At 36.7% G+C, this 16,934-nt stretch overlaps 1 protein-coding gene across 1 annotated transcript in view; it reads left to right on the top strand.

The window, feature by feature from the left end:
* The first annotated feature begins 649 nt into the window (after positions 1-649).
* LOC121315642 (cAMP and cAMP-inhibited cGMP 3',5'-cyclic phosphodiesterase 10A-like) overlaps positions 650-16,934 on the top strand; it is a 68,569-nt gene continuing 52,284 nt past the window's right edge. Inside the window, exon 1 of the mRNA XM_041249909.1 lies at positions 650-2,086. Within this exon, the coding sequence (XP_041105843.1) occupies positions 1,528-2,086 (559 nt within the window). The 5' untranslated portion in view covers positions 650-1,527. The remainder of the gene's footprint in view (positions 2,087-16,934) is intronic.

Genomic DNA, 16,934 nt, shown 5'->3' with positions numbered 1-16,934 from the left:
CTCTGAGACCACTTTCAAACACAAAATGTCTAGTTTTCAATCACTCGACAACACCCATAATCCGCGCTTTTTAGGCACTGTTAACAAATCTGTCTCTGAAGATTTACAATCATCCTCCACCAACGGGAGCACCAAACAAGTGAGGGAGACAAATAATGTTCGACTGTGACAGCGACTAAAGAAGCATACTCCATTGAAACACCTTTTCCTTAAAAATATGTTATTTTTTGCAGTTCTTTGTGTACCCAGATTAATTCACCGTTCCTGAATTATCAAAAAGAAAATTATATTTAAGATTCTTTAATGTTAACTTAATTTACGTTATTATTATTCATAAAATCCACTTGCAATTTGACCCTTAACATCCGTTTCTTTTTTTTTATTATTATTACAGATGTCCATGTATTATTAAAAAAAAAAAAAAAAAAAAAAAAAAAAAATATATGGGCTTCAGTGAAATAAAGGAGAATAATTCCATATCGGGTTTCTGTGACAGTTTATAAACTCGACCGAACGGTCTCGTAGTTTATGACATCACAGAAACCTAGATGGAATTATTTTCCTGTAACTCACTGAAGCCCACCTATTATTCTATATACTGTATATACAGATACACAAATCCTAAAGTACATGTAAAAGAAAAATAATAATTTCAAAATTGATAATGGTTAATGGTTAGAATATGATGCTTCTTATTACAAAGCACATGAATGGGCACAGTATGAAAATGGTTTGTGCTGCTGCATGTAGCTTTACACAACTTAAACCTGATTCGCGAGTTTTCTATAAATACTAAAAAAAAATGTGCAGTGCTGGTGATTAGCACTATTATGTATTTCATTTTGAAAAACGAAAATAAATAAATAAATAAATAAATAAATAAATGCATCCAAACTGTTCTTACTGGGAAGTAGGCTACTGCAACTTTAAGTTTGTACCTTTTTTGATCACACCGGCTTGCTGACGTCAGAAATGCATCAAGCCGTTGTCGGCAGCCTCAGCCTCAGCCTCAGCCTCAGTGTCAGGTTTTATTTATGAATTTAGTTGTTACACTTCCGCGAAACCTTTGGGGGAAATGCAGAGTTGAAGTAGCGCTGTTAACTATTTAGACCTGTGTATTTTTTTAAAGCAGTTATTTATTTATTTATTTTTTTTGTGAAGAATAATTTAAGGAGGATGCATGGCAACAGTACTTCACCAGTGGGCGTTTTCTGTCTAGTGTTCGTGTATAAGGGCGGGGGACGTTGCAGTAGTTTTGGCTGCAGAATATCTTGGAAGAAAAACAACAACCAATTTAAAACAAACAAAAAAACAACACCTTTGTTTATTTAATTGACACTTCATAGTCGCGTTCGTCGTAACAAACAGATTTATTGAAAGAAGATTTTTGGGGGTTTGTTTGTGATTGTTAAAAAAAAAAAAAAAAAAGAGTACCGTGTCGTTTTGCCGTCCTTTTCCCCACCCTTTCTCGTAATTCCTTTTTGTATCTCTAACGTCCTGCTGTCTCAATGCTGTAAAAAAGGGAGGATGTCCAACCCAGAAAAAATGCTCTCATCACGCCCCCAAGCCCCCCTGGCTGTAAGGAAACAGCACAGATACAGCAAGAACATCCACATCTGCAGCAGTTTGTCTTTGGAAAGCGGCTGGGCATGTAGCTCTAATCTTTCAGCAGGAACTCCCAGCGGCAGCAGCTGCAACAACAGTCGAGAAAGAACCTCCGTCCCCGCAAGCTCTGCGGCGGCGGCTTCTTGTTTTTCTCCATCTCCGTACTCCTTTTCTCGCTCGCTGTCTTCAAGCAGAATCACCGGATTGCCACACAGAGGAGGCGAATCGGCGTTCACCAGCTACCCTTCTAGCGCCAGGCTGCTTGTACCATCAGCATCCACAAGTCATGCCATTCAAGAATTTCCGCTGCCGCCACCACACTACCACTGGTCAAATAATTTTTTAAGCAGCAGGAATTCTAACAGAGCAAGATCGTTTTTCTCCCACTCCTCTTCTCCTTTCTTACTGGACTCAGACATGGATGATGGACCTTCTTCAGCAAGTTGCTTTAGAAGGTTTACGGACTGCTTTTTTGCAACAAGTAAGTGTTTTCTATTTATAAACAAACCCTTTTTTCAGTGCAGAAAAAAAGTTATCGCTGTTGCCTTGGTAAACCATTTATCATATTTGCATTACTCCTTGTTTTTTTTATTTTTTTTATTCAAATATATACAGTATAGTTTTCAAACGTAGTGCTCAGTCGGTGTTGTTGGCTGTCAGATGCTACAGGTGGTATAGGCTTATGTGATTGGCCCACACACTTCATATGTAGCAGTGGGGCGCATTCTCAATAGTTGTATCATACATTTGTGCTCTGTTAACAGAAGATCGTTTTGGTTTATGATGTTTTAATTGACGATGTCAAAACCTCCATTGATTATTCAGGACCAGCCTAGTGTTTATGAATCTGGGTGCTCGTCATTCAGAGTTAGAGTTCTCCATTTAAATAGGCTGTTTTACGACGTGCACACCAACGACTCTGGATGTGGAAACAAATTGTTTGGCATTGCAGTGTGCTTTTCTATTATAATTTTGCGTAGGGGGGCGGGGGGCGTGTTTTATGTTCAATTTTCTTTTGCGTGATTTATTGTTTTTTTACAGTCGTTAACACAAAATAACAACTTTTGTTGTATTATGTAATCCGTATCCCCTTGTATATCTATTGCAGTATGCAATAACATTCATATTATTTACGCTTCCCACAGGAACTCCACACATCAAGTAGCTTCAAAACGTGTCCTGTAGGTTAGTTGCACCTATTGGTAATTTCAGCCTGCTTGGCAGATGGTGTAATGTGACATATACTATATACATTGTCTTTGCTGTCTACTACAGTAAGATGTGGTGATTTTTTGTTTAATAGAAGAAATGAACAAATCAGTTTTCTCTTGGCTTTCATTTCCTTAGCCAAATCCATTGGTGGAATGGGATACCCATTTTGTTCTGTGTCTGGCAATGCCAGTGGCTTTTTATTAGGGCAGCTATATTGTTCAAAAAAAAAAAACTGTACAAAAACCTAATGATGTGAAACTGTAGTTACATGCTTATCTTTAAGCTACTTAGTTGCAAAACTTTGATTTTAATATTCGTGTAGGTCTTACCTAGTGAACCATTCATCCTGGCTAAAACTGGATCTGACATTGCTGTAGCCACCACAGTATTCTGCTCCAGTGGATTTCTCCACGTTCAACAGCTTAAATAGGCCAAATTGTGGGGAAAGTTCCAGGGTAGGTGTGTGTGTGCAAAGGAAGAGCTGTGTGACGTGCCCCACACAGTGAGAACGTCCCAAAATTTGCAATTTTGCTGATCTTTGACAGTTTTTCTACATGTGGGGGATGACCCACACAAATAACGCTGGTATAATTTAAAAGCTTGTTTCAAGGGCATTGCAACAAAAATATTGAAGAAACTCAAGACATTGGTGTAATTGTGTAACTTCCCTGTGGTCTAGCTGGAATGACCCTTAACCCATAAAAGCTACAGATATGTTAATTTCAGTGAAATATTTCTCACCACTGCTTTCTGGAAAGAAAGTCAAACCTGCCTTTGAGTTGGAGCTAGTGTGTTAATGTTTCTGCCATGTTCAAGCAAAAAACCTTTTTACACCTTTCTCCCCAATTTACTTTGCACATGATATTTTAAGCTAAAAGCACCCACAGTCGCAGCTTATTACATCTGTGCTGGAAGACAGTATTTTGTAACCTGTAAGAAACACTGCCATTTCTCAGTTGGGAGAGCAATTCATCTTTATAGAAACTCATTTTATACGTTATGTTTGTGAACAAGCTGCTTAAATGACTTTTTCAGTGACTACAATTTGTAATAAATATATGGATTTATATTAACACTTTCAGTGTGTGTGTCTATACAGCAGACAGGTTTCACTGAATAATTTGGGCCATCTTACGGTTCAGAACTTCGAGTAAGACTCTACATTTTATATATATAAAATGTAGAGTCTTACTCGAAGTTCTGAACCGTAAGATGGCCCAAATTATTCAGTGAAACCTGTCTGCTGTTTTAGTGGTGTTTACAGAAATGTTGACTTTGAATTTTCTTTCCTGAGGAAACATAGAACCGTACGTGACAACCAGTACCACATTTAAGAAGCATTTGACTTAAAATATGTATTTGTTTCAGTCTTTTCTGTTTCTTTTTTTTGTTCCTTTTTGTTCTTCCATGTCATAGCAAAAATAAGCAACTTTTAATTAAGAAGTAATAATTCCTCACAAGCATTCCAGTGATTTATTTTCTATTTTTTTTCCCACAAAGACTGATATTCCCAAGACTCCTGTTTCAGATTAGTGTTACTCAGTTCAAACAATGAAAAGAAACAACTTGTCTGGTGATCTTCAAAAAGTACTGGGAGCTTTGTGGCCCTGGGTTTTGAAGCGAGTGCAAAGTTTCCCACAGTTGGTTTCTAAAGCAGGGGGAAAAAAAAAAGTATACTTTGTGCTCATAAGGTACACTGGATTGTCCACTCTGGAGACGCTACTCTATTTAAATGCAGAGTAGTGAGGTTCCACACCTTGTCTGCAATCATTTTTCAAAACTGCCCTTGTCTGGGTGAGGCACCAATTCAGTGTCCATTCCAGTCAGCCCTTGGCTGCTTGCAAAGGTGCTGTAATTTGGATGCTACAGAAGGCTACATTAATGGGGCTTTCATGCGATTTTTTTTTTTTTTTTTTTTTTAACTCTAGACATTTTCACAAGAAAAATGTCTCCTGTAAAATGCTTTTTGGGGTTTCTGTTCGCTTGGTTTATTTTACTGGCGTAAACTGGGCTTTTCATCTGACGTCATGCAAATGAATGGGAATGGTGGGGGTTGGTATGCAAATTTCGCTGTGTGTAAAGTACTCGTGCTATTTGTGAAGACTACCAGTGAAATTTTGTGAAAATGTGGTTTCCATTCACAGAGAACTGGTACACAAGTGAATCTAAGCTGCTCTTGCCCAAATTGTTTTTCAGATGTCATTAGTGGGCTGTCATGTTGTTAGTGATGAACACTGTTTCAACTCATTTATCTTACGACTCATTAATTAAAAATTAACTCAGAGGTATAAAATGAAACTGATGCACTGTTTTGGGCGATCAAGCTATGACATAACATTCAGTTCACCAACTATATTTACTAACGTGGAGGGCAGACACGCTTTGTTTTGGACATAGCTGGGATCAAAAAAGGACGGAAATTAATTCAATTAGACATTTAAGCTGCAAGGGTATTCTCAAACAGCTGCATTAATACTATAACAAGGGCATAATGCAGTTGATGGTAAGTGGTTTTATACAGAACTGTAAACCCACAAGACATACATAATATGACAGACCAGACACAGCAAAACACAATAGTAAAAAAAAAAAAAAGCTGTTTTTAAAAAAAAAAAAAAAAAATTTTTAAGGATCACAAAATTATCAGTACTTTACAGTACCCAGGCTTTTTAAACAAATCCATACTTGTGTCTATTTATTGTTAAGTATTAATTAAAGTACCCAAGAATCTTTATAGGTGGTACATGCTAGTGCCAAAGTTGTAAGATGCTATGGAAATGATTAGATTAGTGGTGTTATTAAGAAGCACTCTTTGATGTTCACCTGGCTAAAAGAAAAGAAACTGAGATGTCAGTACAGGATTTCTTAATGGGTTTAATGTAATGTACATTTAATAACTTGTTGTATTATGTACATTTTCTCTAGCTTCTTGGGTAAAATAGGCACACAAAGCTCTTAAGTAATTTTAAAATGACTAAAGCATTATTTAAGATAAGTCGCTTGTTCACCTCTATGCTGATCTCCTGTCCTGTCTTTGTGCTCGAGAGTTAATCGGAGATCTTGTTTCATCCATGTGACCATAGCTGAAGTGTATCTGACAGTCACAGGTTTACAGTATTACGTTTTTTTGTTCAAGTGTAAAGTTTGCACTATTTGTTTTTTTAAAAGAGAAACACTACACTCTCCCATACTGTAAATGGCAGTTCGTAGAAGTACATCTGGAGAAAAGGTTGAAAGGAGTAAAAGTTAACTCCATTTCTAATTACTGCAATTCATTACAGTTTCAGGAAATAATATTTGAGTTCCTTTGCCATTCCAGCAACTTACCGGTAATACAAAGTGTTGACTGTTAAACAGTGAGTGTGTTTAACTAACATCCTCTGTTCAGAAAAAGACTTGGTGTCGGAATAAAATAGAAAGTTTGATTTAGTTAGTGTTGGACAGACAGACTTCCAGAGAGAATGCTTTGGCATATCAGCACATATAAAAGAAATCAGACTTCCACTGGACATAAAATCCACTATTTTTCTTCTTGTATTCCACACTTGCCTTGTCAGGATGAAGTTATTTTATAATCTTATTCAGTGATTGTAGGCCACCTGATTTTAAAGTGACTTTCTTACCTTCACCAAGCAAGGGTATTTAAAGGTCGCACTGTAAAATAGTCAGAGGATAGCCAGTGCTGTTATGCGTGGTCTGTGTAGCCCCTAAACCATGGAACGGCAGACCTGTAGACTTTTTCCTGGGAGTATTTTCAGAGAGCTGTACTGTGACTACAGCAAGTTGTGTTAGCGAGGACCTCAACTTACAGTACAACTGTGTCCTTGTCATATCTCTGTCAGTGTGAGATGATACAGTTGCTTTTGTTTGTGCTAAACACAAGTTTTAGCATTTTAGTTTGTGTTCCCTGAAATGAAATGATAGGGCTGCACACCAGTGGCATTCTCTCTATCCGCAGTGCTCAAAATGTACACGTGATGCCAGTGTATATACCCTTCAGATGTCACCATGACCTAAAGTGAAGAACGCAAGACGTGTTTCTGTGACTGAAAACACAAGCTTTGTAGCGCCCTCATGAAGGTCACAATTGATGGAAAGTAGTTTGGTGAAAAAGAAAAACGGTCTAGTACATGGATTACATTAGTGCTATAGCCATAGCTGGAAGGCATTACTTTAACAGGGTTGATAATAAGACTAATTGCATAGCAGTTTGAGCCATTCTAGGGTTTACTGTTATCTGTTTGTGAGTGTGACAACTTAGGCTTTAGTTAAACCTGGAATGGCTCATATTGCCAGACAATGGGGGTCTTGTTTCCACATTGTTGTAAGTGACTGTGGCAGATGCATAGTTCACACATCCTAGTCTCGTATCTTGTAAAGAGCTTTGTGATGGTGGTCCACTATGAAAGGCGCTATATAAAAATAAAGATTATTATTATTATCTCCTTTATGCAAATGCACACACATTTTGCACCCAGGGAACGTGAAACTAAAATTGTTAATCTGGATTGATATTAATATTACTATAATGCATTTACACACAGGTTTAAAAAATGCTGTTTCCACAGAACCACGTGCAATTCGATACTAATTTTAGAAAAGCGCTCTGTGTCTATTCTTGAATCTTAATTATTGTGTAACTGTTGCTACCTACACCATATAACTACACTGGTCTCTATGAAAATGAAAGTATTGCAAATAGTATTTCTAAGGAAATTGGTGTTCCTTCTATATTTCATATATTTTGCTTTCATACAACAAGATGTTGAAAGATCTAGTGCTGAAACTTTTTTTGTATTCAGGGCTACAGTGTGAATGTTTGTTTTTTTTTCCTTTAGTGGATCTCATTTTTGAAATTCAACTGCAGAATGGGTTAGCGTGCAGTTTCAGTTGAGGCTCTTTGCCAAGCAGATAGAAAGTCATTCAGTTGTTTTAATTTAGGTTTAACTTAGACTCTGTACCACAAAATTTAGGAACTACCAAAAGATCAGCATATTGCTTTTTCCATGGGAAGCACTGCTGAAAAAGTAAAAGCCGGGTCACTATTTAATGTTTTCTTAGTGTTACTTGAACCTTGTGAAGTGGTGACGTACATAGACATATGACATATTCTTTTTATGATCTACTGTAAATCCCTGCAGAGCATATAGTGCAACACATAGTCTTTAGATGTGGCCAAATGAAACAAGCCCCTGTGTTCTGGCCTCTGTTAACCCCTTCCCCTCCAGCCTCCTCCTCCTTTAAGTTTTTGCACTTTGGAATCTGAAAGTTCCGAAATCCTCCAACAGATAAGATAAGAAACACATGGTCCACAGCTTCTGAATGGGGGGTGGGAGGTGGGGTCCCAAGTGCTCCTGCTGACGCACACAGCCCAGCTTCTGATGTCAGGCAGCTGAAAAATAGCAATTTGGCTGCTTGCCCTTGCTCCTGTGCCAAAAAGTTTCCTTTGTTAGAAACAAGATTTTATTAAAAAGGCTTTCATTGCAGTACTGTTTCTTGATTTAAAAATATATATAAATAAAAATAAATAAATCCAGATAGAAGTGTTTTGCCTTGTTCTAAAATAATGTGATTTAAACAGCAGACTAACATCTAGGTATGTTCATAGGTTAAGAAATGCTTGATGTATAATAGTTTCACTACATTAATGAAGGTATCTTTCAGTGTAAAATAAAATGCTACAGTACTACAAAACTTTTTTTTTTTTTCGAATTCTTTTAGCGGCACTGACATTTTTGCCTGTTTGCTGTCACGTTGAAGAAACTGCCATGAATTTTGTTGTTTATTAACAATCTGAGGCATTTGACCATTTCAACCATGACCTGCTTTTAAACAGCTTTAAGAGAGATGATTTAAATTACTGAGCTATTACACGCTATTTTAATGTAAATGTTGATTCAACATACAAAACCTAAAATGCTAAAGACTCCAACCCAACCACTAGAGCATGACTCCACACTGCTGCTGTAAAAATGTATTTTATTTATTTGTAACAAACACATTTTTTATGTGAAAAAAATGTTGTTGATACTATATGAACAACTTTCACTGAACAGACATACTTTTGCACACATAACTTTAATGCCACAAATTTTCGATTGGGGCTCTGACAATACCATTCACATATATGTGAAACGATTACGCAACTCTCACAGTTCGTTGCCCCTTTAAATCAGGACCCAGGACACAGAAATTGATTTTTCCTGCGCTGACGCGCGCTTTTAATAAACCCAAACAAAAATAAACAAAACAAACACCTGGCGCTTTCTTGAGCATTAACTATTACACACAGGAACCTAACTCACTCAGGACAGCTAAGCTGTTTACCTGTAACACACCTTAAAAAAACAGAACACACAAAAAGGCTTTCTCACACTACCTTTTTTTTTACTACTACGATTGCGCACACCTACAGTCAGGCTCCTCACACACCAGCCACCCTGAAAAGACTGGCTGCTTTCTTTAAGTACCCTGCACCTGGCTCTAATTTACAATATACACCAAGTGCAGGGGATAACTAGTAATTAAACAATAAAAAGAACTTAAACAATTAAACACAAATGTGCATTCGCACATGTTTCTGGGCAGGGAAACTTAACCCCTTCCCTGCCATGTTACACCTGCCATGCTACTATATATTTGACATATTCACATCCTACCCCTTTCAACATACTGTTGTAATGTGTGTGTGTGTGTGTATTATCCATTAACTGAAAAAATAAGTTATCTCGGAAACACAAACACATTGGAAATATGAAAAAACGGCGAGATATCAAATGTGCCCAGAAATTTGGAGTGGCAATATCAAAAACACAATCCCAGTTTCAAGAAACCATTGGGGCAACCTTGGCTAGCACCAAGCAAATAGGCAGAACTGTAAAAGCGGTGAGGGTCAAGGTTGCCCTTAACTTTGCTTGTGTTTTCCAGGCACAATAAAAGCGGATTGAACTTGCATCAAAAACGCAAGCCAAGTTAGTAGAAACACGGTGGGCTTGCAAACTGAAAAACAGAACAATTGTTATAATCCACAAGCTACGTCCCGTCCACAAAGGAGTGCTCTTCAAAAGTTGGGACCGTGGTGAGTGGAAGTACTCAGTGGTGTGGACTGGCTCCATAGCTGCAGCCCTAGGTTCCTTAATCCTCCTCTGCTACAACAAACAAACACGTAACACAAAAACAACAAATAAAGCTCCGCCCATCAGTTACGTTTTCAGCGCAAGGGACTATACTTGTGTAGTTGCGTCCCCTTTGTACTTCCCAACTCCTCCCGGCACAGCCCGGCACTCCGGTCTAACCAATCACTGCCTGGCCCGCAGCTGATTGCATGGGAATCGTTTTGAGTACTCGCTTCCTCCAAGATGGCCAACTTCCTGTTTCTGTCCATCGTCGACCCGACTATGGGGAAAGTACTACCCACCTTACACAGCGCCCTTTCTGGTTGGGAGGGAGATTTACAACATCGATTCTTTCTCTCTTTATCACACCTCTCTTCCAGTCAACAAGAAAGGCTACTTGACCTGTTGTCAGACCGTGGTGTAGAAAGTAAGTTTAATGTGTCCAATCAACCACAGTTCTGGTGCTCAGCACAAAAGGAGCACACCAACACTGATAATCAAGCTTTGTTACCATTTGGGTCAACATCCCTGTGTGACGTGTCATTCTCTACGATGTCTGCTGTCAAATCAAAGTCCAGGAACTGACTGAATGTAGAGAAAGACTTAATTGTTGCTGCCTTGACTGCCTCCAAGAATTTCAAAACTCAGTGGAAAACAGGCTCAAATATCACACTGAAATGTAAGTACTGAATTTGTACTAAAGCATTTTTTTTAAATATTTATTATTATTATTATATTATTATTATTATTATTATTATTATTTGTAATTATATGGCAAATCATTTTGAAAGTAAGCAAGTTTTCAGTGATGTTAGACTGAGGGTAAATGACAAACCCAACTTTCCAAAAGGGGTACAGTAGAAAAGGTTGAGAACCACTGGTATAAAGAGTAACAACATCAAAAAATATTGTGTGTGTTGAACATTGGATCGTGTTTCTTATATGTTGTTGTTGTTATTATTATTAATTATTACTTCTTCTGCAGCAACGCCATGATGTATTTGTTGCAGTTTGACCTATTAAGACATGTCAAACACATGGCTCTTGCTAAGTGTGTGTCAATTTGCAAAGTCTAGCCACTGCCAGCAAATCATTTTCAGAACAGTGGAAAATACTGTACCAGTCAGTATTTTAACACAATTTATCAATCACAGCCCTTTTATATACCTGGTCGCTAGGCTGCTCAAATATCTGTAGGTATTGTTTTATTCACAGCAGCAGTGTGTTCTAATGTAAAAAGCTAGTTCATCCAGCAGTTCCAACCTACAGTATTTGACATCAGCTTATTAATGGGAGATCCAGAACGTGCTGCCAATTGCCGTTCGCCAAGGTCAACAGTTAATGTCTGCATTTTTCAGGGAAGCAGGCAAACGAAAAAAAAGCAAACAAAGCGACAAATTAAATGAATCCCAGCTTGTCGGCTACATAAATGTCTTGTTGAATAGATTTAGTCACTTTCGGGCAAGTTACGAAAGACTTGGTGGAGGGGGATTTCAGATTACCGAATCATTCCCCCTATGTTTGAACTGAATATAGCAGGCATTCCCTTTCCTTCAATGGATTAATGTTAAGGTTGGGATCTTGGATTTAGTAGCAGGGTGTCTTCCAGAACTCTGACACAGTACTTAAGGAACTTCGGACTTTATTAGTTTATCATATGTGTGATGATGTCATTATCACATATCAAAGCAGTAACTGACTTCACAAGAACTATTTCAAATGCAAAAATAAAAAATAACAGTGAAACGAAAAATAAATTTTAACCCTTCAAGGTACAAGGGACATACGTGTCGTACAACTAAAATGAGGCTAACTTTCTAATTTTTGCAATGAGCTGCATGGAACAGGGTTTAGCATTTACTGGTTGGATCTGATTATCCAAATTGTCAGTTTCCTCATCATACTTGAGTCCCTCAAATTAATTTGAAGAACTGCTCAATTCCTTGTGTACCTTAAGGGGTTAAAAAAAGAGTTGCTTTTTGTTCCGTGCCGAATGCAATAAGAAATTTTTTATCCATTAATCCTTTTAAAGCTTTAAAAATCTTCTGCCACTAACTGGGTATGTAGTGGCTAAACATCTTAACCACTAAGTGTGGTAAGTGCTTTGTGGTATATTTAACAAACTAAATTGAACAAGGCTGGCATAAGAATTCCAAGTGGGCATTCGTCCACACACTATCTTAACAAGGCTAAAGATAACCATGAAAGCAATTCTACTATGCAGAGATTGTTTCAAGTCTCAAGGTTAGGAATTGATTAAAATAAGAAACTGCTTTAAATAGGGTTGCGTTCAGAGTCTTGAAGGTTTGATCGCTAGCCAGGAAAAATTATTTTTTCTCTGTTAGGAGCAACTGTTTCATAGTGTGTGAATAAATCGCACATTAAATGTCACTGTTATGCAAAATTTGATCTTTTTGATTTGTATAATGCGTATTACTTAAACAAAAGTTTTATTAAAATCCACTACCAAATCGTTATACGCAGCAACTCTCTGTGACGCCGTGCATTTCAGCAGGGTATATTATACCAAAGCACAATATGTACTGAATACCTAGTGTAGAAGACATTGTAAGAGAAGTGCTGTGGTGAAACATACAAAATTTACGATAACACTAACCATTTAAATATTCAAAACTGAGCACCCCCCAATTACTGTCCTATATAATGTATTTTTAAGCTAGATGTGAATGTTTTATTTATTATTATTATATTTATAAGAGTATTTTCAATCAAATATAAACTAGTAGCTATGGTGACGTCATTAGTAAATTATGCAAATTACCACCTTTAGGTTCGAACCTTACTTTTAGTAATGTGTTCCTAACCTTTGAAAGTCAAAATCTACTCTTCATTGCAGCCCTAGCTTTAAACCATTCTCAAAACCACGACGGTACAGTATTTTATGAAACTGTAAGTTCACACAAACTTGGTTATGTGGTTGAGTTTTTTTAACATACAAGGAACAAACTGAAATAAAGCATGGATGTTAAATTAATAATGGACCCTCAACTTTGTATGGGATTGTCACCTCTGGGAATGTGTCACCTTGGCAATGTGATATGAGGTAAAAGCCACAGACTATACTGTATATACTCTCAAACAAGGCACTGTGAGTTAATAAAGGAAACTCGATGTGTACTAAATGTTTCTTCTGTAGTGTTAGAAGACACAGTAGGTCTGCCAGCTGCAAATGTCTGTTCCATCTATGATAGGTGGTGTTTTCTTTCAAAAAGTCATTCTCATTGTAGTTCTGTTGCAATATTGTGCAAAAGAATGCCTTTGTTGAAAATCTGTGTTGCCATCCAGTATGTGCACATCACACCCCACCATTTGTCACAAGAAGTAACACATGTTTGAAATACATACATTGTGTATAAGTAAAATGTATAGGCTACTTGTTTGAACTTGGAGGATTACTCTCTCTCAGTTGTGTTGCACAGAAAGATAAAGCTATTTATGGCACCTGGTAATACAGAACTTTTCATGTATCTAGAGATCTCCAGTTTGGTTACAGGATTCTTTACTACAAATTGCAGTGAATATACAAATCTGAGGGTAGAGTATAGATTTAACCAATGCATTGATTCAATATTTCTTACATTTTTATATTCAAACATGATCAAGACTACAAAAGAGAATACTTGTTGAATATGCTAAAATGAAATCAACATAAAATATGCAAATCAGATGAAATGAGATTAGAGGGATTACTGTAAATGTGGTCCCATGCTTTGCCAAGTCACAGCTGAACTGTGATAGTAGGAGTTTGGTTGAGAGAGTTGGAGAGCAAGTGGGTTATTGTGACTGTTGGATTTGGATTGTGATTTGGTTTTGGTGATGAGGTGACAGGCTTAGCCTGCCTCATTATTAGGTTTAGATAGGGCCCGAGATCGGGTTAGGTTTTATTTTGTTTATTTTATTTTATATAGTAAATAATAAACACACACTACGTAGTTTTCTCACATCCTGTGACTAAAGTATTTATTTGGCAATCCGTCACTATATGTATGTATGTGTGTGTGTGTGTGTGTATGTGTGTATATATATATATATATATATATATATATATATATATATATATATATATATATATATATATATTCCATATATATATAGTATTATAGATATATATATTATCGTATACATATACACAGACACACACCACCATTCAATAGTAGGTACTTTTTTTTTTGGTTAATCCCATAAAACAAAATCTTTCCAGGTTGTTTTGATCATGTAATCCATCATGAAAAGCCCTCTAACAGAGTGCTGTTAATTTGTTTTCTTTTTGTAAACTACAGTACATTATAACTTAGAATGTATTCAACATTTTTATGTAGGCAGATTTAATTTCAATGAAGTTTAAATAGAAAATCTGTTTCCCTTATGAAAACTTGTCTACGGTATGTGGCTGAGAGAAGGACATCAGCTCCCAGTTAACCGGTTTCAGCTGCATCCAGGCACTGGCTAATTCATATAGTTCTAATAACAGTGTGAAACAAAACAAATTAATCTGTATTGTGTTAGCATAATGGGATTCTTCTTCATTTTAAAAGTGATATATTTCCAATCTGGGTAAAATGCCATTGGGCTGTAGTGTTTCTCAGGGTTCCCTACAGTACTGCAATCCTGTAAATTTTACTGCAGTCACTTCTCTGAGAAGTAACAGTTTTCAATATTTTTTACACCCAATATAGAATTTCAAAAACAAGTTGGTACGTTCTGTGTACAATGTCATTATTATTATTATTATTATTATTATTATTATATATTATTATTATTATTATTATTATTATTATTATTATTATTATTATTCAGTCCATTTAAACGGTGGCAGATCTGAATACTCATTGTGTAAATATTAATGATGCAAGTTTGCTTTTATTGATTTAATAGATTGTTGTCTTTGTCTGCCACCACTTTGATTAATTGAATAGACCAGTTCATCTTGTGGTTTCTGTTGTAAGACACCTGCAGTAACACAAAACATATTGAAGTATTATAAATCGTGAATTACTATTAAACCTATTGTTCTTGTTTTGTTTTGTTTTTAACTTGATGCAAGGGATGACATCTGTACACAAGATAATATACTGGAATTTTGACAACTCCTTAACAGCGATTGGTTAGTTTCTCTCATGTGACAGGTCTGTTGACATTTAATCAGATGAAGGGATAAACACAGAACTGAACTTCACCATCTGTATGTTTAATTCAGTGGAACCGACCTCATCAAGGAAATAATGTGTTTATTCCACTTTCACTCTATAAAATCAGAATGTAAACTGTCTGTTTAAATCTAAATACTACAAGAGTATTTTATTTGACAGTGTATATTTTGTGTTCAGTATTTCTAATTTAACTTTAAGAAATTAAAGTAATCCCAGCTCATGGGCTGTTTTGTGCAAACCCATTTCGCAGTGGGGACATTGTAGTACAGTTCTGGCTTCATCTAGTTGTACTGGAAGTAAGACATGGAGCTTTCTTTATGAGAAAAGTGATATGAATTGGGAGTGTGAGCCCAGGAACTGCCTAATTACTGTAAAAATGCACTTTGACACTTTTACATGGCTTGAGTGATTGCACATCTACTTCGAATCCTAGCTTATAGACAGTCCAGACAGTCTGGTGTCTTTGCAAACTAACAGCATTAATACTTAAAGAGCTATGGTTACATCACACCTCAGGAAGTCTAATTTACTTTAATGCATACAATATAACAACATCTATAAAGCTAACAATAATCCTATCCTATAGCATCATGATTCAATATAGGTGAGATATAAATTCAAGATTATGCTTGCCCTCCGGCATAGGGATGTATTAAAATATAAAGCAAAACAAAGAAAGGACAGTCATCCAAACTCGAGGCTCTGAATACAACGCCGGCAGTCAGCTTTGCAAAGAGGTCATCATAAGATGGATCAGGCAGTTTATCTTACCAAACTGGTCTGATAATTAAATGTAATTTTTCCCCCCATATTTGTAGGACTTTTTCTCTCCCTTCTTAAGAACATAAGAACATAAGAAAGTTTACAAACGAGAGGAGGCCATTCGGCCCATCTTGCTCGTTTGGTTGTTAGTAGCTTATTGATCCCACAATCTCATCAAGCAGCTGCTTGAAGGATCCCAGGGTGTCAGCTTCAACAACATTACTGGGGAGTTGATTCCAGACCCTCACAATTCTCTGTGCCTCCTATTTTCTGTTCTGAATGCCCCTTTGTCTAAACTCCATTTGTGACCCCTGGTCCTTGTTTCTTTTTTCAGGCTGAAAAAGTCCCTTGGGTCGACACTGTCAATACCTTTTAGAATTTTGAATGCTTGAATTAGGTCGCCACGTAGTCTTCTTTGTTCAAGACTGAACAGATTCAATTCTTTTAACCTGTCTGCATATGACATGCCTTTTAAGCCCGGAATAATTCTGGTCTGGTTTTTTGCACTCTTTCTAGAGCAGCAATATCTTTTTTATAGCGAGGTGACCAGAACTGAACGCAATATTCAAGATGAGGTCTTACTAATGCATTGTACAGTTTTAACATTACTTCCCTTGATTTAAATTCAACACTTTTCACAATGTATCCGAGCATCTTGTTAGCCTTTTTTATAGCTTCCCCACATTGTCTAGATGAAGACATTTCTGAGTCAACAAAAACTCCTAGGTCTTTTTCATAGATTCCTTCTCCAATTTCAGTATCTCCCATATGATATTTATAATGTACATTTTTATTTCCTGCGTGCAGTACCTTACACTTTTCTCTATTAAATGTAATTTGCCATGTGTCTGCCCAGTTCTGAATCTTGTCTAGATCATTTTGAATGACCTTTGCTGCTGCAACAGTGTTTGCCACTCCTCCTACTTTTGTGTCGTCTGCAAATTTAACAAGTTTGCTAACTATACCAGAATCTAAATCATTAATGTAGATTAGGAATAGCAGAGGACCTAATACTGATCCCTGTGGTACACCGCTGGTTACCACACTCCATTCTGAGGTTTTTCCTCTA

The sequence above is a fragment of the Polyodon spathula genome, chromosome 5 (genome assembly GCF_017654505.1).
Source record: "Polyodon spathula isolate WHYD16114869_AA chromosome 5, ASM1765450v1, whole genome shotgun sequence".
Lineage (NCBI taxonomy): Eukaryota > Metazoa > Chordata > Actinopteri > Acipenseriformes > Polyodontidae > Polyodon > Polyodon spathula.
The sequence above is the reverse complement of the archived record's forward strand: the minus strand, read 5'-3'. Positions and strand labels throughout refer to the sequence as shown.